At 42.8% G+C, this 24,722-nt stretch overlaps 2 protein-coding genes across 9 annotated transcripts; both read left to right on the top strand.

The window, feature by feature from the left end:
* The first annotated feature begins 177 nt into the window (after positions 1-177).
* LOC131698839 (pleckstrin homology domain-containing family M member 2-like) lies at positions 178-16,717 on the top strand. Of its 2 annotated transcripts, XM_058993266.1 has the most exons (20): positions 178-1,063; positions 3,425-3,531; positions 4,092-4,201; positions 4,312-4,411; positions 4,742-4,829; positions 5,118-5,292; positions 6,445-6,504; positions 7,439-7,664; positions 7,795-8,535; positions 8,902-8,971; positions 9,105-9,195; positions 10,485-10,549; positions 10,806-10,894; positions 11,006-11,138; positions 11,218-11,408; positions 11,656-11,721; positions 12,222-12,381; positions 12,690-12,869; positions 13,526-13,642; positions 14,051-16,717. In XM_058993266.1, exons 1-20 carry the CDS (start codon positions 1,004-1,006, stop codon positions 14,186-14,188), a joined length of 2,967 nt encoding a protein of 988 aa, XP_058849249.1. In that variant the 5' UTR covers positions 178-1,003; the 3' UTR covers positions 14,189-16,717. The 2 variants fall into 2 exon arrangements, with proteins under 2 accessions (XP_058849249.1, XP_058849250.1); XM_058993267.1 differs by lacking the exon at positions 6,445-6,504.
* A 980-nt stretch (positions 16,718-17,697) lies between these two features.
* Positions 17,698-24,515, top strand: LOC131698838 (rho guanine nucleotide exchange factor 19-like). Of its 7 annotated transcripts, none has more exons than XM_058993261.1 (14): positions 17,698-17,978; positions 18,291-18,325; positions 18,356-18,461; positions 18,967-19,144; positions 19,308-19,384; positions 19,676-19,875; positions 20,129-20,289; positions 20,704-20,856; positions 21,439-21,568; positions 22,358-22,432; positions 22,515-22,607; positions 23,056-23,216; positions 23,564-23,725; positions 24,250-24,515. In XM_058993261.1, the coding sequence occupies exons 2-14, from the start codon at positions 18,293-18,295 to the stop codon at positions 24,413-24,415; spliced, it is 1,695 nt and encodes a 564-aa protein (XP_058849244.1). In that variant the 5' UTR covers positions 17,698-17,978; positions 18,291-18,292; the 3' UTR covers positions 24,416-24,515. The 7 variants fall into 7 exon arrangements, with proteins under 7 accessions (XP_058849244.1, XP_058849243.1, XP_058849239.1 ...); XM_058993260.1 differs by having other exon boundaries at positions 18,288-18,325; XM_058993262.1 differs by adding an exon at positions 23,974-24,020 and having other exon boundaries at positions 17,699-17,978; positions 18,288-18,461; positions 24,250-24,435.
* Positions 24,516-24,722: the final 207 nt, after the last annotated feature.

The raw sequence follows: 24,722 nt of genomic DNA, 5'->3' as shown, positions 1-24,722 counted from the left end.
TTTAAAATACATTCCAACTTCCTGTGAGTGTTATTATTACACTAACATATTATCTCAAAGTCTTTCAGTTTAACCACAACGGCTGTTTCAGATCACTTCTCCTTCCCGAAAGCGCTGTACTAACATTTCAATATTTCTGTTGGATGTAAATTATTATGAGCGCATGTCCCGTGCTGGATGACGTCAGATCCTGTCACGGGTTGTTGCTGTTCTGTCTTGCAGTCTGTCAGTGTCAGGGCAGCAGAACATTTGGATGTATTGTATTTTGGGGTCATTTACCTGTGCATTAAACAGGACTTTTAGATTATAATGTATTAGGTGGGGGACAGGTTAAACTCGTTAAACGTTTTTTTTTTCTTCCCCCAATTATGACAATGTAGTTTTGGTTCAATTCAAGCAGTTTCTTGCACTGCAGATTCGAAATTATGAGACAGTCACCAATCTTGTGACAGGTACCGCGAATTATAACGACCATGCCTGGTATTTAGGCAGCTGTAATAAATAGAAACGTGAAGTGGGTACAGTTGTGTTTAAGAATAAGGAAATGGCACAAGTCAACAGGCAGAAATAAAACCGATCCAGCAACAAAGTACCGGGCGAGGAAAAAAAAAACCAAAATCACTTTTTTAAATCTGGGCAGGAAAATTAGTACGACATCTGTAAAACTTACCATACTACTTAGCGTATTTCCATTTTACCATCTGGACCGTGCATACGGAGTCTCGTCACACAGGGTTTACTGGAGTGCAGTGGATACAAGCCACTTATTGTTCTGTAGATCTAGATGTCTCCTGTGCCTGGCTAAATAAGAAACTCAGACTAGTTCTCGATCGAGATATTGGGATCAGACTCCAGTTGCTGTGGAATACAACATTCTTGTCAGCTGGTGGAGTGACTCTCTTCCCCACTTGACCGGGAGGTTGCGGAAAGAAACAAGCGACCATCCGAGGTGACAGGCTGCAGCTACCAGATACATAGGAGGAGGGTCGGGAGAGCTCGAGTTATGGATCAGCTAAAAGTGAAGGACCGAATCCTGGAGAACATATCTCTGTCTGTTAAGAAGGTAAGCAAAGGGATAAACGGGAGGGGGAGGAGATCACGGGAGAAATGATTAGGAAAGAACGGGGCTCTGCGGGCCTGGGGTGCAGAACGAAGGGAGTCCGCCAAGATATATTCGCTGTCAGGTGCCTGCAGAGACGGTGAAAGAAAAGAAAGAACGAACAGACTGTCAGAATGGGTTTTAATTTTCAGAAAGAGGAACTGGCTTGTTTGGTTAGGAGCCCGAGGTCACAGACAAGGCCCAGTTGATGTGACTAGGGCTGTCATCATCGGTCACACAGCAACGGGTTAGGCACGAATCGTCATCCGATTCCCCAGACTTTTACATTTCAAAACTGTTATAAACATTGTAAAACCGGCTACATCTTAACTTAATATACTAGGCAGTCACTAAGATATTTAAAACGGGGCTTTATTAATGATTCCTACTAATGTGCATTGCATGCAGTACAATTAATAATCGATTTCTTTGATCGGGAAACATACTTCACTAAAGCGGTCATTGTGAACTGTTTCTGAACCCACAGACGTTGCTCAGTACAAAGTTACAGTTACGCTCGTCATATAAAACTGAATTGGATGAGCAGTACAGCTAGATCTGTATCGCTATTACAAAAACAAACTTCAGGATAACTGTATTGCACATTAGTGTTAGATTTAAAGACGACTAAGCAATGACTCTATGTTTGGCCTTTGACCCTTATCAATTTATCTGAAGTGCATTTTTTTTTATCATGTATAATAACTGTTGTTACCTAGTAATACAGTGAATCATATTGCTACAGTATCTCGAACATTAATAGTTTTAAAATTGATAACTTTGTGCTGTAACTTTCCTCCCCCAGCTTAGGAAACTAAATGCAATGGGGATGGGCCAGTGTCAAGGTTTCACATGCCCCTTGTTATAATACTACTTTTTTTTCCCTCAGCTGTTCTCAGAGCATGTCAATAGTTAGGAGTGTTACAGTCTTGCAATGCCCATGACAACTGTGACAGTGCTTTCTCGTTGCACCGATGTGTATCTGTTTAATTTGAATGCTGAACAGCAATAACTTTGCATTCCTGAGATATGGTAAGTGAAACTGTGGTGAAAATTCATAGATAGAAGAAGTTTCACAAGAGATCTGAAGCTTTTCAGGGGGGTTTAATCTGTGATTATGAAATAACAACAGAGTCTGTAGGTCTTTAATTGATTACCTGCTGGGCAAGATCTTTCCTTGACTAGTTCAGCACAGATTTAGCATGAGCATGACTGCTCAGATTTTTGATCCCTGATCTCAAGCAGGACTGGGTGCGAGTAAGACTTCTAAAAAGCCCTAGTAAGTCAATAGCTCCAGTGACTGTCTCGTGTTGTTGTTTGAGCTACACTGTAGAAGCTTCTGAGCTAGCAGTATCCCTGGCCGATTCCTGCCTAGTCACATCTCTCCATCCACTTCCATTTGTTACTACCGGTATTTTATTTCTTTGGTATTTCTAGCTCTCTGCCAGATCACATGACAGGCACTTGGAATAAACATTAGGTCAGACATTCACGTTCAGTACAGCAAGAGCCTGGCAGGCTTGCCTTGCTGTCTGTCAGTCAACTCAGCCATACAAACATCTCAGATTTCATTTTATGTACAGATAAATCTGAAGAGGTGTGTGGTAACAGATACATGTAATGTAGAAACCATTGAAAATGGGGCGTTGGTTTATACAGAATTATGTTATTAAATACAGATGAATAATAGTGAACATGAACAATAATAATTGCAACACACTGATATTAGATAATGCATTTGTGGCACACCCATCTGTTAAGTTTGTATGAGACACGACATGAAACATGTCTGATTCCCAAGTGCTTCCCAATTCGTTGCTGTAAAATGGTATGGTTAAGTTTTCTGAAAGCTTAAAACATACATAATTTGCACACCTAGAGTATTGTTTTGCTGTCCACCTGATAGATACACTTTCATGGTAGAAATGTTGCAGCATCTTTGTGCTGTGGTAATTCAATATCTTTAGAAAAACATCACAGCTAAATTAGACCTTTACTCAGAATGATTGGTGTTATAATTGATAATTGGCTAACTGAACATTTTAGCCAAGGAGAAATCAGCCTTTTACATAACCCAAGGGACTTATATAGTCAGCATGTAATGGTTACCAGCGGAAGCTTATGTGCTGTGTGATTTCTATCAGCCAAGTTACTAAAAATAGTAGTTGGTCCATTATACTTGCTGGGTGGTGCACTTGTCTTAAAAGGAGAAAACTGACACTTAGTTTAAAGCTGTAGGATTTTGTTAAAAAAAACCCCAATAAAGATGTGTTCAGTAATCTGAGGTCCTTGCTGTATCTTAGCTTGACCCTTCTCTCGTTGCAGCTGCAGAGTTACTTTGCTGCCTGTGAGGATGAGACCCCAGCCATCCGGAACCATGACCGAGTGCTACAGCGACTGTGTGAGCACCTGGACCACGCACTACTCTATGGGTAATGTCAGCTGTCCTGGGGATTGTGGGAAAGGATAGGACTCTACGCTGGAACACCATCAAACTGACAGTCACTGATTTCAGTCACTTGATCTTGTTTTGCCTTTTGCAGTTACTTTCATAATGTCTGATTGTTTTGCACTTTGGTTCTTTTTGCAGACAAATCTGATGGCAACCAGCTTGCCTTACATGACAGCCATCTGTGCAATTGCGTGTCATCTTGAGTTAGTAAGCAAGTAGCTTAAATTGTTGACATGGGACTCATTCATGTATCAAAACCCTCCAAGCAGTATTTAAGGTGCCTAACGAAAGCTTAAATCTCAAAGTCACAGTTTGAAGCTTATAACACTTACAGTGATTGCTACAATTATTTCTATAAAAACAGACTTTAATTGGGTTTCTACTGCTGGTGAGCGGACTGGTCCTAAGCAAAATGAGTGGTAGTGTTTTCAGCCCAGTACCCTCTGGACAACCACCCAATCCTCTAAGTCAATGTATTATATACCCCCAATCCTGCCTTCATCTCCTAGACCCTGAACTACCTGTCCTTTCCCCCCTCAGGTTGCAGGATATCTCCTCCGGGTACTGGGTGCTTGTCCTCCACTTCACCCGGAGAGAAGCCATCAAGCAGATTGAGGAACTACAGCACATTGCCACCAACATGGGCCGCAGTGAGGATTAGACTTTGATTTATTCAAAGTGTATTTTGTCCTGAATTGTATATTGTGTGTGTATTCTGTTTTGTTCCTCTTTTGAGACTAGTTTGTGTGTGTGTCCTCAGGCCGGGCTTGGCTCTATCTGGCTCTGAGTGAGAGCTCCCTGGAGAGTTACCTGCGGCTCTTTCAAGAGAATCGAACTCTGCTGCACAAGTACTACTTCAAGTAGGTGCTGCTATCTGTCAACAGCACAATATATTCAAGTAGGGGATTTGCAACCTCTGAAATGTCTCATGGTTATAAGAGATATACTCTCATTCAGTTTGGGAGAGCGGACCGCAAATATAATATGACATATTAACCTGTTACTGAAATCACAAAAGCAGATTTTGTTGCCATGAACTACTAATCAAGTAGTTTTTCTTTTTTTATTTGAGCAGTATGTTCTATGCACAGGATGACATCTGTACACATGATCAGATATACTGCAGTTTTGACAACCTTTAATCAGCGATTGATTGTTCAAGTGAAAGAAAGGCATTGTTTGTGTTTCAGGAACGCGCTGGTCTGCAGCGATGACCACCTGACCCTCTTCCTCACACTGGTATCTGGACTGGAGTTCATCCGCTTCAACCTGGACCTGGTACGTGCTTCTTCTTGCACCTTTCACCCCTTCATCATCTGCTGCTGAGTGCTAAGTGCTAAGTGCCCAGACATTATCTTTGTCTTTGATTTCCTCAATCCAGAAAGCGTCCCTTTGAGAGAGCTCAATTATTATAAAACACAGGACTTTTCAGAACCATTCCAAACTCCATAAGAAGCAGAATACAGAAGATCTGTATTCCAACTTGTCCTTCAACACAGTAAATCTACAGCACAGAATCAGACACAATTGCTACTTTAAGCCATGCCGCCTTCTGCCCCTCTACAGGACGTCCCATACCTGGATCTGGCCCCCTACATGCCCGATTACTACAAGCCCCAAAACCTGCTGGATTTCGAGGAGCGCCTCCCGAGCTCAGACAGCCTGTCCCTCAACTCCTTCAACTCCATTACCTCCACCAACCTGGAATGGGATGACAGCGCCATTGCCCCCTCCAGCGAGGGTGAGTGCACAGCGACCCGGCCCCCTGGTTAGGTGGGGAGGAATTCAGGCAAGAAACATCCAGCACCGTGCTTTATGACTCCTTTTATTTCTCTGTCTTCTATGGCAACATTCAGGATGTTTTCCATTTTAACACACATCTTGTATTTTTTTATTGCTCCTTAATGCAAACATTACTTGTACTTGTAGTCAATTCTGAGCATGTTCATGTTCACTAGCAGTATTAAATGCCATTTATATTCTTTAGTATACCAATTGACCTCAGAGCCGCCAGGTTTTACATATAAAGTATTAAGCAATTCTAGGTATCGTGGGTTTCTCTGCTTTTGCTTTCTAATGTAATTGGGGTAAAGTTTCAAAGTTTGATTGAGTAGCGCTATAGAACAGGGCAATCCAGTGGGTCATAATAAAGCAGTGCTGTTGTTTCTGATTGAATCCACACCAAAGATGCAGGATGATCTCTCTCCAGCCCACCCACCCCCTCCTTGGTGGTGCTTGCAACCCTTGGGTGTTTAGGAGCTGCAAGGAGGATTGCATTCAGCACGCTGGAGGAAGAATTCTACACAGTCCCAAACCCCTTCCAACCTCGCATCATTCATGGTTTCTCTCCACCAGTCATGATTTTTTCCTTCCCATTTCATGCTGAATATAGATGGAGGATGGGCAAAACACTTTGAAATTCTCCAATATATCTGTGGTTCTTAGTGCATACAAATTGTGCCTCAAGTACATCTTTTTAGATGCTTAAAAAAAAAAAAGATGTTTAATAATTTTTACACTGTGATGTTAATGTCACCCTTACACTATTAGTTATAAAATGTTATGGAAACTTTTCCCTAAGTATTTTTGAACAAGAAAACACTGTGAATGTACAGTAGACAATGGTACCCTGCATTCACACCAGCTGAGCTACTGAATGCTGTATTCTACATGGGTATACCAGATGCTATTTTACATGTTGCCGATATAGGTCACAGTAATCTGCTTTTCATTACACTGACACCAGTAATGTGGTGTATTTGACTAATACAACTTTTTGAAGCACAATGGACCCTTGACCCTACAAACCCTGTTTTTTTGTGTGGTCCCTCCTCCATCACTACATGCTTGCCTCAGATTCTGATGCTCAGTTTTGTCCCTCCCTTGTTTTTAGATTATGATTTCGGAGACATGTTCCCTGCGCTGCAGTCAGTACCCAGTGTAAACTGGGAAGGTGGGACTCTGCTCTCTCATACCATCACCTCCCCTCCCTCAGCTTGCTGCATGTTCAGCTTGCAATGTCCTGTGTGTGCGTGGTGCACAGTGCATGTGTAACGGTGGCACAGCTAGCAGAGGCACTTATGTGTGTGTGTGTGTGTGTGACACGGATTTGGGAATTAAAGGAACCAAGAATTTAAAATCTCCTTTACTGTAAAGCTTGCTGCTGCACAAAACTACAATGAACCAGTAATAATGTTGCTTGAAGAGAGTTCAATTGGATTTAAAAGCCTTTGTTCTACTCGTTTTAAAGGGATGACAAACAGGGCTTTATCAAAAGCGTGTTCCTACGTCTCCCGTAGCATAGCTACATTCTCACTAGTCCTTTGCTGTTATAAATGAGAGATCATGATCGTATTTGGTGTTGGTTTCTGCTGGGTTGATTTGGGTAGCAGCCTTCATACAGATATTTGCTGTGCACTTGAATGTTCATAAAGTTACCAAGACCTTGTGTTCTGACATACTTTGCTGTTCAGTGCCAGAGCTTTCCAAAACAACAGCCCAGCCTCCTGTTAGCACTGATCACGGATAGCTGATCAGATATTTTAAATCTGTGATAAATAGCGATAAAAGCACAGCGCATGCATGCATGCATGAGCTGGCACTAATGCTTGTTCCTTTACTAACAGTAATTGATAAGAATTTGAGAGCGATACCGGCAAACCCATTTATTTGCTTTTAGTCCTTTTTTAAAACAAAATATTTTCTGTTTGAACTAAAACCTGGGCTGTTGAGGGCGCGAGGACTGAAGAGGTCCAAATAGAATTGGCTGCTCCACGTACTATGTTTATAATTCTCAGCATGTTGTTCTGGGTTCGGCGTGGTGCAGTTGTATGTAGCAGTGACTGACTGTCTTGTCTGTGTTGCTGCGTGATGCTCTTTCTCTACAGAAGGGGACCTCACAGACTCTGTCAGCTGCCCTCGCTCTGCAGCCTGTGAGCCTCCCCTCTTGGAGGTGGCTGTGAGGAGCCCCACGCTGCGCTACAACCCATTCAACGAGGAGTCGGACACGGCCACTTCCACAGAGGTGACCCCCGTGCACCACAACTCCCGGGACAGGAGCGACACAGCTGAGGACGACACAGAGAGCACTGGCACAGAGTTGGAGGTCATCAGGTGGGACACCACACTGCACTGCATATGTACACTTCACCCTGTCTCTTATGGTATAAGAGTGTCTTCTCATGAAGTTAAAGTGACTGCAACACCTTAAGTTGCAGCAAGCTCATCTTCTTGTTCCCTGCAGGCTAGCCAGGAGGAGGAAGCCGTGTAAGAAGAAGCGAGGGAAGGTGGAGCCGGTGAGCAATCATATGAGCAGCTCTGGTCCGGAGAGCAGGGGGCAGGAGGAGCTATCAGAGCGGGAATCAGGGGACACGCAGGAGCCCCTGGCGGAGAGGGGGGGCCCAGAGGTCTTAGGAGATGAGGGGCTGCGTCTACCAGAGATGACCGACACCTCGATGGACAGCGTGGGTCAGCCACTGCGTGAGGTGATGGACCAGCTCAACGGAGCTCTGGACACTGATCGCTGGAGGACAGAGGAGCCCGACGGCCAACAGCCCTTTCGGGAGAGCTCAGGGGGAGAGCCCCCGGACCCCCCTCTACTCCCCCTGGACCAGGGCCTCCTCCAGACCCCCCCTCCCAACAACTTCTACCGCTTTACCCCCGAAAGTCCAGGCCCTGCTTCCCCAGGTGGTGGCCACTATGACCCTGCAGGGGATGGCCAGCCGCCGCATGTTCTTGGTGGCCATGAAGGTGAGGGAGCGGGAGAAGTGCAGACAGGAGAGGCCGGAGAGGCAGCCAGACCCCTAGAAGAGCGGCGAGTAGATGAAGGTGAAGAGGATGTTCATAATGGAGCCCACCTGGATACCGACAACAGCATTCCAGACTCCCCAAAGCCCATCCCTGGCCAGGGACCTCCAAAACATCGTGTGATTGAGGAAGACGAGCCCAGTAGCCCATCAGAGGTCATGCATCCAGCTGAGTTTAGGTGAGCCACGGTCCTGGTTTTCCATCTACATGCACCAGTGCACTTGGCCAGGGGCTACTTGGTGCCAAGTAGGAACATTTCATATTGAAATAAATAAATAACCTTTTGGATGGATGTGTACAATCGCTCTGTTATTCCACTGAGGTTTTTTTTTTTCATTTTTTCCCATTATCTCAATTTAAAATAAGTTGAACACCTAGAATTCTATAGCTTATTCTATATTGTCTTTGATTTCTTCATTCCGGAACTCAGGTGATGCTGTCACATTTTAATCATTGATTTCACCTGATCTGTACTATAAAATAGAGCAGCCCTCCAGAAAAGCATCATTTCATTGATTAAGCGCCTGTCTGTTCTCTGCTGCAGGGTGGATAACAATCACCTCCTGCTGCTAATGATCCATGTTTTTCGGGAAAACGAAGAGCAGCTTTTCAAGGTATTTTTTGTTTCTGAACGATTTAAATGCTTGGTTAGTTTGGATGTTTTGTGAATTCCCTTTTAAATGAAACATGATTGACTGCCTTTTTTGTAAGTATTCTACCCTGCCCTGACTCCTCTCCTCTCTGCAGATGATCAGGATGAGTACAGGACACATGGAAGGGAACATGCAGCTGCTCTACCTGTTGCTTACAGACTGTTACATCTACCTGCTAAGAAAAGGTAACCTACAAAAATTTGTATTGTATATTGAATTGCATTACTGGCAGGCGACAAGATCCCATCAATGAAACATCATAACTAGAGCCCTACCTATTTCACAGCCGTGAAAAATATGACACAGACCGTGAAATTCATTCTGCACCGTCAATCTGGTCTGAAGTTATATGTACTTGATACGATTATTAGCTTGTTTTAATTTAAAAAAGAAACATCATCAGGAAGTGGATAGGATTTGACAGCAGCCAATAACTGGGCTCTACTCACTGATTGGTAGACACGGGCATCCTACAGCTCTCAACTGGAGGTAACGTTAGGCGAGACAAATTAGACCTAGATTTTAAAATGAGTGTCCAATATAAATCAAGTGCTACAGTCCTAACTGCAGTGGATCGTATAAAAGAATATGGAAGCCAAATAGTATCCACAGAACAAGGAATTTAAAAAAAAAATGCAGGACCTAAAAAAAAAAAAGAAACATAGCAGTAATGTTCAGAGACGTCACGTTTATAGTTTTTTGTCTCTGGATATATTGCCCAGCTACAGACCCGTCCTTCTTTGCTCGGGCTTGCTCGCAAGGCTAGCTCAGCACTGTCTATAAATCCCAACAAACTAAGTGGATGCAGAGAAGAGCTGTGTCTAAACATGGACAGGCATTTACACCACAGAGACAGGGAATGAAGGCAAACACAGTTGCAGGATGATCCATGCTCACATTCAACCCCTGGCTTAGTTCAAGAGTGTGACCTGTTAATGCTCAGCAGTTTGAGTTACTGTTGCATGTAATAACATTTAAAACCAGAACAGTCTGTTTTTAATAATAACTAGAACAGAAACGCAACAATCATAGAGCGATCCTTTGTTTTCAGTTTCATTTTCTTTTAGCGATTTCTACTTTGTTAGTCACATGCTTTTGTTAACTTCAGGGCTTTATATGTTTATATTTTGCCGTTTGTAACTACATGTTTATACTTTTGTTACACCACTGTGAAATTGAAGATTTAAAATGTTATGACCGTGAAATTTAGGAAAATGGACCGTGAATCTGGTAGGGCCCTAATCATAACAGACCATGCAAGGTAATTTCATTATTTAATTCCTGTTTCAAAACAAATCTATAGCCACGCTATATGAGTAGTGAGAAACCGCTTGGAAGCTTTGTATCTTTGTATGTTCTAGGAAGCCCCTTTGTCTTGTAGTACGTTCTGTGCTGTTTGTACTTTTTTGGCCAGTAGATACATTGGGGAGAATGTAATCTGTATCAGTTAAGCGCTTGATGATTTTATTTCTAGGAGCTGCAGAGAAACCCTACACTGTGGAGGAGGCTGTTTCCTACAATGAGCTTGACTACATTTCAGTAAGTATGGGAGTCTATTTCTGTACAAGGGTGTGGGGTTGTTCCGACTGCAACACAATAATAGAAACTTTAATGCTTACTCACAGTAGTTCAAACACTTGGGTCTGACTGTAATGAAACTGTAAATGGTCATTTCAGCAGTAGCGGTTGTTATGATGCCCACATGCAAAGTGATTGTCACGACAAATACATGCAGGAAATGCCTTAACACTTCCACCTGATCTGTTTTTCTTGCCCCCTTCCTCTCCTGTCCCAGGTAGGTATGGACCAGCAGACAGTCACCCTGGTCTGTACGAACCGACGGAGGCAATTCCTGCTTGATACAGCCGACGAGTCCCTGACGGAGTGAGTGCTTTTGAATTGTGATCAATTTTAGGCTCAGCAACAATAAACTAATTAATTTAATGTTGTTCTCAGTCGGTGAGAGCCGTTTCATTGTATAATATACTCTGACAGGTGGTTCCTGGCTACTCTCAAGTCAGCTATGATTAAGGGGTACCGGGAGCCCCCCTACCCCTCCATTCTCACCGACGCCACCATGGAGAAGCTGACGCTCACCAAGTTCGTGGCACAGGAGTCTCAGTGTGAGGTAGGCTGCTATTCCTTTTCTCTTCTGAACCAAGCAATCGCTTATGTGTGACGCTAACTGGAAAAGAATGCTGTTGCAGGCGACGGACGTTTCTGTCCAGCTCTATGCCCTTGTTCACTGGGAGGACCCCATGGATGTGACTGTAGGACACCAGGGTGGCCCCTACATGCCTGGTGAGAATACCCACACTAAGGAGGGGGTGCTGCACTACAAAGCCGGGACCTCCTATCTGGGAAAGGAGAACTGGAAGAGCTGCTACCTGGTACTGAGGTACACTGTCACCCTGTCAACACACTGCTTCAAAACACCTCGTAAAAACAGAGTGGGAGATACTTCCCAGAACATACTGGAAGCATTTTCTTTAGGGGTAAACATGGGGGCACCACAAAAAATATGTGTTTAATTGTTTACGTCAATATATTTCCCTTTACACTTTCTTGAAGTTGTATAAAATTCAAATGTTTCAGTGCCACCTGGGCTGCATGTGTGTGACCGTTGTGCTTCTTTTTCTTGGCAGCAATGGGATTCTGTACCAGTACCCAGAGCGGACTGATGTGACTCCTCTGTTGTCTGTTAGCATGGGGTAAGCACACAAACACTGTGAGGGGTATAGCAGTGTCTCCACTCCCACAGAACCTTAAACTGATAAAAGAATATTTTATACACACATGTGGGCACTGATGAATCTACTAAGTACTGTAAATATTACGCTCTAAAAACTGGAAGGTGTGCGTAGATTGCAGAGTTCAACTTTGAGAGGTTTGATAAACTTAAGAGGATCCAAATTAATGTACTGTACATGTCTGTTTTTTGCACCATGCTTCTACTGTATTCTGCAAGTTATGTGGATGCAAAAACAGATATAAAAGAACAAAACAGCAGCAGAAACATTGGTAGAAAACACAACGCTATCGTCAATGCTCTGCAACTGTGGGCGCACAAATTGAAAAGTATTACTAACAAAGACAGGCGTACATCGTTACTTCCTTGCTTTAGATTTGATTAGTCCATTGTACCTTTTGAACGAGAATGGAGAAGTACTTGAAAAGGTATTGATGCTGGTCTGTCTGTGTGTCTGTCCAGGGGAGAGCAGTGTGGGGGCTGCCGGCGGTCCAACACCACTGACCGGCCACACTCCTTCCAGGTGATCCTGAGTGAGCGGCCTGCCTTGGAGCTCAGCGCAGACAACGAGGAGGACATGGCTGACTGGATGCTGTACCTGTGTCAGGCCGTGTCCAAGGGGGTGAGGAGATCACATATCACAACCAGGACTGTTTGGGAATAGAAATGCTGTTGCAGTCAGCACATTATAGTAGCACAGAATGTAGGGTTTTCACTTTGGGCACTTGTGCATGGTTAATGCACTTTGCATGCATGTATCTCTACACTTTTGGGTCTAAGAAAATGTACATTTAAACAGAACATTTTAGTGTATAAATCAAAGTAGAAAAAAATGTTGTTCTACAAATGTGAAATATAGGATATATTGCAGGATATATCTGGCTCATTCCGATTTATATATCCTTGTAACACTGATTGGTTCTTTTGCAGGTTATCCCTCAGGGTACAGTGCCCATCCCTTGTATCCCATGCTGTCTTGTGCTGACAGACAGGAAGTTGTTCACCTGCCATGAAGATTGCCAGACCAGTTTCTTCCGCTCTCTGGGTGGCAGTGAGCTGATTGACGTGACAGCTGTTTGTACCGAAACAGGCAAAGAGTACTGTATAATTGTGAGTGTGCTTCCCTGTGCAAAGAGCACTGCCAGTTCCCCAGCAACTGAGCAATCCTTTGCTTCCAATTTCATTCCAGGAGTATTTAGTGTAGCTTATGGGAGAACTCCCAATTCAAAATAGAGGAGAGAGATATCAGTAGAGTTTTCTATATTCCAGTAAATCCTCTCCTGGATGACCACACTTCTTTAGTGCACTGTTTAAGAAATGTTAAGAAAGGTACATTTATTTGGGAGCCAAACAAGATTTAATTTTCTCATTTTCAGAATATATAATCCTAAACAGGGATGGAAATAAGACTCCCATTGCATAGCATTTTGATCCATTCCTGACTTTACTATGAGTTTACCTATAGCGTGTGGCTAATCCATTGAAGGGTACGAGATGCAAACTGGTGTATTTCAGGGAGTTAAATAAGACTCCCATTGCATAGCAGTTAGAACCATTCCTGATTTTACTGGGAGTTTAGTGAGACACACCTGTGCTTGTTCCCTATACACTGTGGTCGATCAAGCTCGTATTAAAACCTGAAATGGGTGAAACAGCTGTGCAGTAGGAGTCTTATTTGCTTCCCTGTTTTTAAGAGTGTGGTGGATTTGATGCAGTTGACTGTGTGTTGTGAAGGTCCTCCTGAATGACATGCAGTTCCCTTGTAGGAGTTTGCAGAGGACCGGAAGCAGTACCTGCCCCCCTGGGTTCTGTATTTCAGCTGCCTGGCTGAGCTTCACAGATTCCTCACCATGTTTGAAGCTGCCTGGCAGAACATCTTTCAGGTGGGGGAGAGAGGGGTTGGTGTGTTTTATATTTCCAGATTGTCTTGACAAAAGTAAGAGCCAGCGCCATCTAGTGACCTATTGAATCAGGTTTCTTGTTTTACAGTGGAATACACTGCAGAGCAGGAGATGGTGCCAGTGCTTACTAATATAGTATAAAGACACTTTGACTAATTTAACCTACATTAGATATATCACTGGCAGGCAACTGGAACTGAAGAGCAGCTCCTAGTCAAACCTTAACACAGGCTTACCAAAACTAAAATAAGACAATTGCAATAAGAACCACTCGGTGTGAGTGGAAGAGTCATAAAAAGGTACAGTAAGGGGACAGAGAATGAGAAAATGTCGTTTTCAGCTGCGCGTTCTAATACTTTTTAAAGACGCAGTGCCCTGTCTCTCCCACAGGTGGCGCTGACGCGGCGGCAAGTGGTGGAGCCTTCGGTTCAGAAGAAGTGCCGGGACGCGCTGTGTCTCATTAGAAGCGCGTGGCAGCGCAGTGACAGCCTGCAGCGTGGCCGGTCAGAGAGAGACCCCTGGTGCTGAGAAAGGGGATAACCAGAGGACTCACCACTAACCAGGGGCAGGGGCAGGAGGCAGGGGAAGGGGGGGCCATGTGGCTTCAGAACTCTTCCCCCCCCCCCCCGCCAACCTTCAGACTAGCAGATCCTTGTGGAAATCCAGTAAAATAGAACCTTTTTCATCTTCACAGAATAGGGCACGGCACACACTGTGCCCATAGATTCATAGATTCTGGTAAGGGAGTGGGAAGGCTGTGCCTTGAGTTTGTGGGACTTTGACTATAACTGGGGAACCAGCATACAAAAACAACTATTCCAATAGGATCGTAGCACACTTGCCCCATAGAATAGAAAAAGGCTAAACTGGAGCTGGACACTATCATCGGTGAAGCTGAGGATCATCTGAAACAGGAGGACCACAGTGATGGCTGCATCAGTATCCAGCAGCATTTTGCACAGGAAGCTGCTCAAGCATAGCTAGCAGGAATTGGCTTCTAGTATATAAATAGGACAGGAGGGTAATATACAAGTGAGAGATATGACTCACAAATGATAACTATTTGGTCACTATTTTCTTTGAATTGATTCTATTTAAACTAGAACTATTTAATGGTGTTGGGACCCTATTCGAAAAAAAGGAATGCCTGTTATTTAAATGGAAAATCAGATAAGAAGTGACCTGTTTAAACCGATATTAGTTTTCATTACACACACAGAAGGGCAGTAATAGGAGATCTGAACGTGTAACGGTACTGTCACCGATTGTTCCCTGCCAGACAGCCAGTTTGATTTTGAAGTCACACATCTGTTGTGACATTGTGATGTTTGTTTAGCGATCGATGCATTGGCGAGGTACAAACCGGTTGTAATAATAGAGGATACATGGAAATCCAGAGAGAAATGCGTTACAAAATATAAGTGACGGAAGCTAAATCCGCTTTCCTATTCACTGTGAGGGGTTATGTATTCCTGGTAACACTACAGCGAGTAGGGGGGATTCACAGGGAGAAACTTAGGAACTGGAATGGAATAATGATCGTGTCTGAGGAGCTTTTACACTACTGCATTGTTCTTTGTTTTAAACTATATGTTTTGCAAAACACTTCAAGACGCAGTCCCCCACAATCATGTTCAATTTTGCACTAACTGTAGTTTATCCTTCTGTGCATCAGAAAATATACAGTCCAGTTACTGTACATTCTTCTGAAACCCGCTTGCAAGCAGTCTGGTGTACATTGGTATAGCGCAGGAAGCTAATTAATGTTTGAAATGTAGCCCTTGTTTACCATACAGACGCTATGGACACATTAATTAGTAAAGATACTAAATATGTGGGATGCAAGGGGTTGATGTCTGACAACCAGTTCCTTAAAAAAAAAATACATTTCAATTGTTGCCACAAACTGCACAGGACCTTTTTTTTTTTTTTTTTAAATAAACTACAGAAAAGAGTACTTCATTTTGAAGTATGGTTGTTTGCACTGTGTGTTAATCCAACCTGCCTGACTGGTTTTATTTTTTTTTTATTTTAATTGAGACTGAGATTGAGATGTTTATTCTGGAAACTTCTTTTCAGTGGGAGTAAGTATTATCTACATTTATAGAATTAGGACCTTCAAGTTAAGGTATCCATATAAGGGGTTAGTTGTACTAGTCTTTGACTACACTGTGGGCAGCTGGTTATAATGGACTGAAAAGACCAGTTCACCCTTGACTATTTTACTCAGCACTTTTGTATAAGAGAAGGCAGAATTACTGACGGGGCGGGGGGCTGGATTCCAGCGAAGGGTACGAGATGCAAACTGGTATAATACAGGGATAGAAATGAGACTCCCATTGCACTGCAGTTTGAACCATTCCTGGTTTTACTGGGAGTTTAATGAGACAACCTGAGCTCGTTACCTTTACACTGGTTGATCAAGCTTGTAGTAAAACCTGGAATGGGTAAAACGGCTATGTGATAGGAGTCTTAATTCCATTCCTGCATTATTACTTTGACACCCTATTATCGTTGCACGCGGGTCAAAATAGACAATTATAATATTATTTTAACCCTGACCTTTTTGTCAGGTCGAGGATGATATTTACCTGCCTGCGCATGCCATATTAATACATATTTAATTATATCCAACATATTAACCATAAACAGCATCTTGCTTTCATTTTGGACGGTGCAATCAAACATTGTAGCCTGGGTTTAAAGTCATGTAAGATATTGATAGAATAGGTATATAGGAGCTGTGTCTGTGTTAGTGTTGCTATGAGGAAGGTACTGTACCGTCTGTTCAGGTACAGGGTACATCATGTGTACTTATTCTATCAGATGATAATTAATAACACTCTGTGCATGTGTATTTTTATTACAGTTTATTAATTATAGCCCATTTTCTAACAGGTGTACAGCAACTCATGAATGTATAATACTGTAATCTCAGTAACACTTTCATTTCTGCATGGTTGAAAGTTATTGTTTTGTATTATTATATACTACTGTATATTGTTGAATGTATATATTAAGAGCTGTTGTAAATAAATTGCAGTAAATAAAATAGAATGTTTCTCCTGGGTTCTGTAATCACTATTCCAAATGGATCTTCCAGACATTCTAAGGGCAGATAATACATTTAACCCCGAAAGGCAAACAATTTGAATCCTTACATACAGATGTATAGGCCTATCCCACTTGCTTATAGGAGTGAATGACATTCAAATCAATTTTTTAAATCTCCAATGAGCACAAACAGCATGCTGCTACCTCCTGTTAGAGCCGCACCCGGGTCTTCATGTTGTGTTTCTTCCTTTTCCTTGCCCTCTCAAATTTCGATTTGCACAATTTCTGGTGACATGGCAGATGCCAGGATGCCTTTTTATCCATGAATGTATATGGTGTTCCATCACTGCCAAAATCAACATGAACTGGCAAAGCACCCAGCTCCTGAAATTCATGAACAGATCTGAGGAAGGCATAAACTTTAAAGACATCATAGTTTTTGCTATTCTGTGGGCATGATGAGTCCTCTGAGGTCTGTTCTTGACAAATTATGCATGCGTTCCAGTCTATTGTTAATGTTCAATGTTGAGCTTCAGTGTTTGCAGCTTGCACATTCAGTATAGCAAACCTCAGAATGTGAATCTGAAACACACAAAAAGACCTATTTTAGATGCATAAAATATATCCTATTCATACAGACTGAATTGGCTTCAGCATCACCTCAGGGGGGAGACAAATAAATGGAGAGATAAAGAGCTTCCTTCTGCATAAAGAGATCTAACAGTTGTATTTATGTTCTGAAAGACATTTCATTATTTTTAATCTAATTATTTTTGTTATGTTTTGTTCAATTGGGCTAAAATGTGGTATGTAACTTCCTAACACATTGGACTTTCATTTAAAAGTCAGGAACCTTCATAATATGCGTTTTGTATATATATTCCAGAATTTCTTGCAGCGGCATCACTTTTCTAATTATCACTTTTCTTAATTATCGTACGTGTGTAAAGTCTAATTGAGTACACCTGGGCAGAAGTTTTTAATCTCAGGGGGAAGGGGAGACTCGTTTCTCTACCTTAACAACAGTCGTGAGATACGACTGGTGCGGGTCTTTCTTTTTGTATTCTTTTGAACACTCATCAAATCAGACGAGCTGACGACCGGTGGCTTCGTGTTGCGATCAAGTGTCAGGACGGTGTATAGTTAAGATAGGTCCCTACTCTCGAAACTGAGACTGATATATTTACGTGTCTTCGCTAACGTCTATTGTGCTCTTTAAAAAGTGAAGAAAACCAGATTCACATCTATATACAAAACAATAAAGGTATAGTATTAATATATAAACTACCGCGTTTGCTATTTAGATGATGATGATTGCTTTAATGGGGTAGAAAGTTTTATATATATATATATATATATATATATATATATATATATATATATATAGCCAATTTAAAATGGATCCCACAGCTAGTGTCGGAAAGGCACGCTCCTGAGCCAATTGAAAAGCTTTCTTATGTCTTACAACTGATCCGAGGAGAGATTTTGTCAGCCTGTAATTCTGAAGTAGCCCTCCACATTAAATACATGCTTGAATGCTTACAGTAATAAATGTAGTGTTGGTGTTTCACAGCAGCGATGGACCTGTTCTGTAAGAAACGGACCTTCTCGGACACACCCCAACGCCATGGGGCAGTGAAGCGCCACGCCTCAGGGGAGGAGCTGGCCAGGAGACGGGATGAGGGCGGCCAGAAGGTTAAGGGGGAACCCAAACCAGGCCTACCCTCCTTCAGGGCCAAGAAGCCTGGTTCGTCAGGGTTTGAATACCACACTAGTCCTGCTCTCAGTACTGGGTTTTGGGACACCTCATAATTCACTTTTACATGATCCGGTGTTTGTGCACTGAGATCCCTGTTAAATAATTTCTTTCTCCATTTTATAGCTGCTTGAAAAACTCCTTTTAGTAAACCTACAGACTGTGGGACTTATTCAAGCTGTGAATAGTGCACTGGGAGTACATTTAGTAGGAGGCCTGCTTGCCATAGCCATCATAAAGTATAGATATGACAGCGCCATTAACGTTGATTTGATTCAGGCCCTAGTCATTTCAATACAATACCTAAACAAGGGTAGTCCTGAAATCCAGGACTGTGCATTGAGTTTCTAACTAGACTCCAATCAAGTAATTAAGCAATATCATCTGCAGTCTTGGTTTAACAATGTTTTGCCATTGAAATATTTGCTCACTGCAATTTATTCACCCTGTAAGGAAAGTTCCTATCCCTGACTAGCTATACGGCACATCTTTCCAGCAGACATGACCACGGAGCTCCCTGGAGGGATCTGTGCTGCCCTGGTGTCCGTCGCTGCTGACCGGGACTGGTCCGAGACCCGTCTCTGTCAGTCTCAAGCCTCTCTCTCACACCAGCGGGACTCTGCTGAAGGTTTGAGTCCTGACCAGGACTCTGGATTGACCCCACCCGATGCCTGGTCAGTCAGGACAGTATGGGGTGTTTGTAGCTCAGTAGTAAACCTAGTTGAGAATCCGAATTAAGCAGATCCAGTTATTCTGCAAGCGCATATATCTTGCATGCTTAGAAACTTCTAATAGTCCTACACCCAGGATAACACTTCCATGACTGCTTTCTTTCAGGGATAAGACGTTCCTTTCTATGGAACTGGAGCTGCTTGAGGAGCGGATCAGGAAGGAGTTTAAGTACATCAATGCACGTGAGTCCTTTGTAGAGCTGTAGTGTTAGTCACAGGCTTGCCTGAATAATGCTCATTTCGGTAGTGGATCACTTCTTTAATATCAATGGGTGACTTCATTAATATTGTGCAGCTATTGTAAATATAGATATTTTCTTAAAGAATAAAAGGATTTCCTTTAATAGGAACTGCAGAGGTATATTAAATGTGTGTAATGGAACCAGATGAATAACTGCTTGATAACGATAAAATTAAATTAATCAGATTTTTTTTTTTTTTTTTTTTTTTTTCTCTCTGCTCTTGCCCCTGCAGAGCCCCTGTATCAGGATTACTGGCTGACCTACATGGAGTCTCAGAGCAGTGTGTGCTGGCTGGGCGCCTCTCTGTCTGGCCTGCTCTCCCCCAGTCAGACCCGCAAGGACTCGAGCTTCTCCTGTTGGCAGGACCTGCCGGAGGTGCAGAGCCGTGGCCTGCTGACCCAGCTCTCCCTGCAGCAGAGACGGCTACAGGAGGTACGGCCAGCTCTCCAATGCCGCTTTCACACTGCTGAGCTGACCTGAGGTCAATTACAATTGCAATTTGCAATTCCCATGTCATTTGAACCTTGACACACCTGTGTAATTGTAATTATACCATATAATTGATATTTTTATGCATTTGTATTTTGCGTTAACCCGTCCGTAATCCTTGGCTATGCAATCTCTGGTGTATTTCGACCCTCTCGTTGTGGTTGTGGAAGGTGATTTTGAATTCCTGCGTTCCCAGGCTATGTTTGAAGTGATCACCTCAGAGGCCTCCTACCTCAAGAGCTTAACGGTGGTGGTCAGTAACTTCCTGGGCTCGCGGGAGCTGGCTATGACCCTGCACTCCATGGAGAGACACACCCTCTTCTCCAACCTGCTGGAAGTGCGGGATGTCAGTGAGAGGTACAGTACCCTGATGAGAGAACGATCAGTACACCCACTGATGAATTGCCCATATTTGTGAGCATTCCCATATCATGGCCTGGATGAATCAGGATCTACCAATTTGATATGGTTTCAATTTTTCCCCCACTGCAGTAAGGCAAGAAGTATCCCCCCACTATGTGAAAAACAAATAGTGACTCATGTCTTGAAAATATTATGGTTTACATACAGCAGATTGGATATAGGGGATGGTCATTTATTTCAGTTTTGGTGCAAAGCCAGATTTTCAAAGACGGCTCAATTTCTAAGTAGAAGGAAACACTGATACACCTTCAGCTCTGAGACTTTCTGGTAATGGTATGAGATTTCACTCTGTGTGGGATATACCTGTGTGTCTGGGTGGATCCAGCTGAATCGCTCGTTGAATTGCAGCTTCCTGCTGGACCTGGAGCAGCGCCTGGAGGAGAGCTTGCTCATGACAGACCTCAGCGATCTGGTCCTGAAGCACAGCGAGGCCTTCAAGAGGGTCTACATCCCCTACGTCACCAACCAGATGTACCAGGAGGCCCTGGCCCAGCGTCTGCTGTAAGACCCCACTGCCTTTCAGCCTGCTCCCTGCTTGCAGTGTAATGGATCACTCTGGCATCGACTTCAGTGGAGAGGGCTTTATGAGAATTGATATTAGTGCTGCACAGACTGATTATTCGGATGATCTCTGCACAGAAATCGGGTGCCAACGATCAGGTGAGGGTCATTGGTGTTGACTTAGATAATTTACCATTCAAAGTGAAACAAGTTAAGAAACAGGTACTTGGACTTCTGATTGCTGCTTTTCTTGCTCTCTGGAGAACAGCAATCCACACAAATCCAAACAGCTTTCTTAACTTGGATTGGTGCTTTAGCCCAGTCAACACCAATGATCCTCACCTGTGGGGAGTTTGATCCGAATATTTGGTTCGTGCAGCACCAATTTGATATTATTGAAGGTCTTCAGGTATGCAAATAGTCTGTCTATCCCCCAGCCAATGTTTATTTAAAGCATGGAAAAGGAAGCCCTTAATAAAGGCACAAGTAAATGACAAACCTTTCAGCCAGTACCATTCCCCATAAACCCCCACTGCCGATGCCCTCCGCTGTTGCTGTAATGGTCTCGTGTTGTGGTCCCAGGCGGGAGAACATCAAGTTTGTGACGGTAGTGAGGAGGCTGGAGGAGCTGCCTGTGTGTCAGAGGCAGCCACTCAAGTCCTTCCTGGTGCTGCCCTTCCAGAGAATCACTCGGCTCAAGATCGTCCTGGAGGTAAGGACATCATCACAGGCATGGAAATAAGACTCCTGTTGCATCGCAGTTCACCCATTCCTGGTTTTAGGAAGAGCTTGATAAGCCACAATCTATAGGCATCAAGCTCAGATGTGTGTAATTAAACTCGTAGTAAAAACTGGAATGGATCAAACTATGTGGGGAGTCCACCCGTCAACACTGCACAGATCTGTCGTCTTTATTTAAATGTTTGTAGATGCTTGTCAAGTATTAATTCCTTGTTATAGTGAGATCATTTTTGCTTTCCATTAAGCAAAGGGACTATACAGATTCACTTTTGGAAATACTAAAAGGAACTGTTCAATAATAAACATTTCAACCAAAGCCTTTGTCTGTTGAACTGTGTTTTCAGTTTAAGTTTATTTTAGTACAATCAGATGTACAACTATTGAGTGTTTGTGTGGTTTTGGAGGAGATCATGCAGTAACTGGTGTAAAATGAGTCTCCAAGGCCGTGGTCACAAAGCGTTGCGCTTTGGTTTGATTATTCAGGACACTTCTGAAATGTTAACAGTCTAGGAAAGTTTAACAAAGCTATCAGTAAGGACCCCCCCCCCCCCCCCATTTAAACCACCCATTTAATTTAATTTGATCTGCAAGGTGATTTTATTTCAGGACTGCAAAACACTCAATCAAAAAGCTACTTGGCTAAGTGGACAACCACTTTGGCAAGTGCCTTCCTCAGTGTACTGTGCTGTGATTTCTACTTTACCATGTCTCCTTGCTAACCACTGCTTTCTGGTGGTGGACTCTGGCTCTTGTCTTTCAGAACATCCTGAAGTTGTCTGATCCTGAGTCACTGGTAATCCCATCACTCAAGCAGGCTATCAGGGCTGTGGGTGAGGTAGGAGATGAGCACCGTCAGTCAGTCTGATTTTCACTGATCACTGTGTGTCTGTCCTGACTCCATTCCTTTCCCTCATTAGATTGTGTCGGAGTGCAATGACAACGTCAGAAGGATGAAGCAGACGGAGGAGCTGGTGCTCCTTGAACAGCAAACAGTGTTTCGCAAAGTCAAGGTATTCTCAAACCATCCTCTCGACCAGCTACCCTCTTTTAGTACCACTGAACCAAATTTGTATGTGCAGCAGGTTGTCTGCTAGTCCTCTGGGAACATGCACACTTTTATTAGCATCTGTTTGTACTGCACTTTTGCAACAATAATGATTTTAAAATTATAATTATTTAAGCCACCCGATGACATTTGTTGTCATTTGAGTGTACTGAATAAATTTAACAATGTATATATTGCTACTGGGTTGGTATAATTACACTTTGCATGCATACATACATGCATGCATAATTACTATTTAATCCTATATCAAGTAGCAATATCTTGACAAGCTTGAGATGTTTCTAGAAAATCCTTAATTGTATTATTTAATACAGAAGGTTCTACATATATTTGCACTACATGGCATTCTGCTTGTGGTTATATAGTATGCAGTTGACCCTTGTTTCCTGCAGTCCATCCCATTGATCACTAGAGGGCGCTGTCTGGTGCGTCAGGGGGAGCTGCTCCAGGTCATCGTGGAGGAAGCCAGTGGGGGCTCCAGAATCAAAATCGCCATGAAACCGGTGCAGCTCCATCTCTTCAACGACCTGCTGCTGATATCCGGGAAAAAGGAGTAAGCACATTGAACCACCCTCACCTGTCCCTATGCCTGGATATTGTTTGCAAAAAACAAGTTCTATACAACAGAAAAGACTTGTATCAAAGCAGATATGTAATAGCTTTTAGTGCTCTTGCAAAATACTATGGTTATTGGAACAAATTATGGAAATGCTAAAAGTGGGGCTGTGAGCACAGTAAGTGGACCCACCAGCTTCCCTGATATTGGGTCGAAGGTAGAACCCTACATTTGCTTTGTTTGGTACAATGTTTTTTGGAAGCAAGTTTGGATTTCTTTCTTGGTCTTGCTGTCTGTTTCTTTTGTGAACTGAACTGTTCCTCCTCCTCTCCTGCTTGGTCAAGGGAGGGGCGGTTCAGTGTCCTGGACTACGCCCAGACTAGCAATGTGAAGGCGGAGAGGCTGACAGCGAAATCCCTGGGACTGCCCAGTGAAACCTTTCTTCTGCACCTCACTGAAAACCACGCAGGCTCGGCCAGCGCTCTCATCCTGCAGGCTCACAGCAAGTAAGACGTTTCCTCTCTCTTCCATGCTGCTGTGCAACAATGTGGGCTTCTGAGCTTCAAAAACCTGCAATTTAACAGTCTCCCTCCTTCCGGATTTCCTTTTTATATTTTAAAAAAATTAGAAATTAATATAAACAAAAGATTTGACTTACGATGTTTTATTTGAAGTGATTCTAAATGGCTTGAATAGCAACTGTAAATAAGTGGTTTTGATTTTATGAATGACAAATCCTGTTTTTGTTTTTAAGAAAAGAAAAGGAGCAGTGGATTGCTGCAATTTCACCCCCTGATTCAGGTAGCCTAGTATTTAGTGATGATGATGAAGAAAGTGTGTTGAGACATGTGTTTACTTTGGTTATTGTGGTTCCTTAAAACAATAAAAAAAAGTAATATCTTGCCAGTGGGGAGATGGTCTTGGTAAGGTTGTTTTGTTTTTTTTATAGTTAATTTTAGTTTTTTAGTGGATTAATGAGGTGGTCTGTCTTTATAAATAACCCCCCTTTTAATGCCCCTCTGTTTTCCAGAAGCAGAGCAGTAATTCAGAACACCGCTATCCTTGAGAGCAATCGCATCGTTACCGCTGAGAACCCTTCCTTCTCAACACATTGCCCGCTCTCTTTGAGCCCACACCCAATTCTGGACAGATACCTGGAACTGGGCATACACCTTCATGGACTCTTCATACAATAATCAATGCTTTTTTTTTTTTTTGCAGAATACTGTGTGTACATAGCACGTTTTTATATGTTAAATAAAAACATTAATAAATTAACTTTTTAATAAAATTTAAGTTGGTTCGTGTCTGATTTCTCCCCATCCCCCATATTTTGTATACAATAACATAGATCTGATGCGAGGGAGGTGGGACTGGCAAGAACCGGAATTATTACTTGTCCAGTTATAAGGATACAAAGGCATTTTTTTCTGAATCGTGGCAGTTGCATTACACATGACTTACTCATTTATGCTATTTTATATTTGTGTTTTAGAAAATAAC

Source organism: Acipenser ruthenus, chromosome 20 (assembly GCF_902713425.1).
Source record: "Acipenser ruthenus chromosome 20, fAciRut3.2 maternal haplotype, whole genome shotgun sequence".
In the NCBI taxonomy this organism is placed as follows: domain Eukaryota; kingdom Metazoa; phylum Chordata; class Actinopteri; order Acipenseriformes; family Acipenseridae; genus Acipenser; species Acipenser ruthenus.
This window is presented reverse-complemented; position numbering and strand designations above follow the sequence as displayed.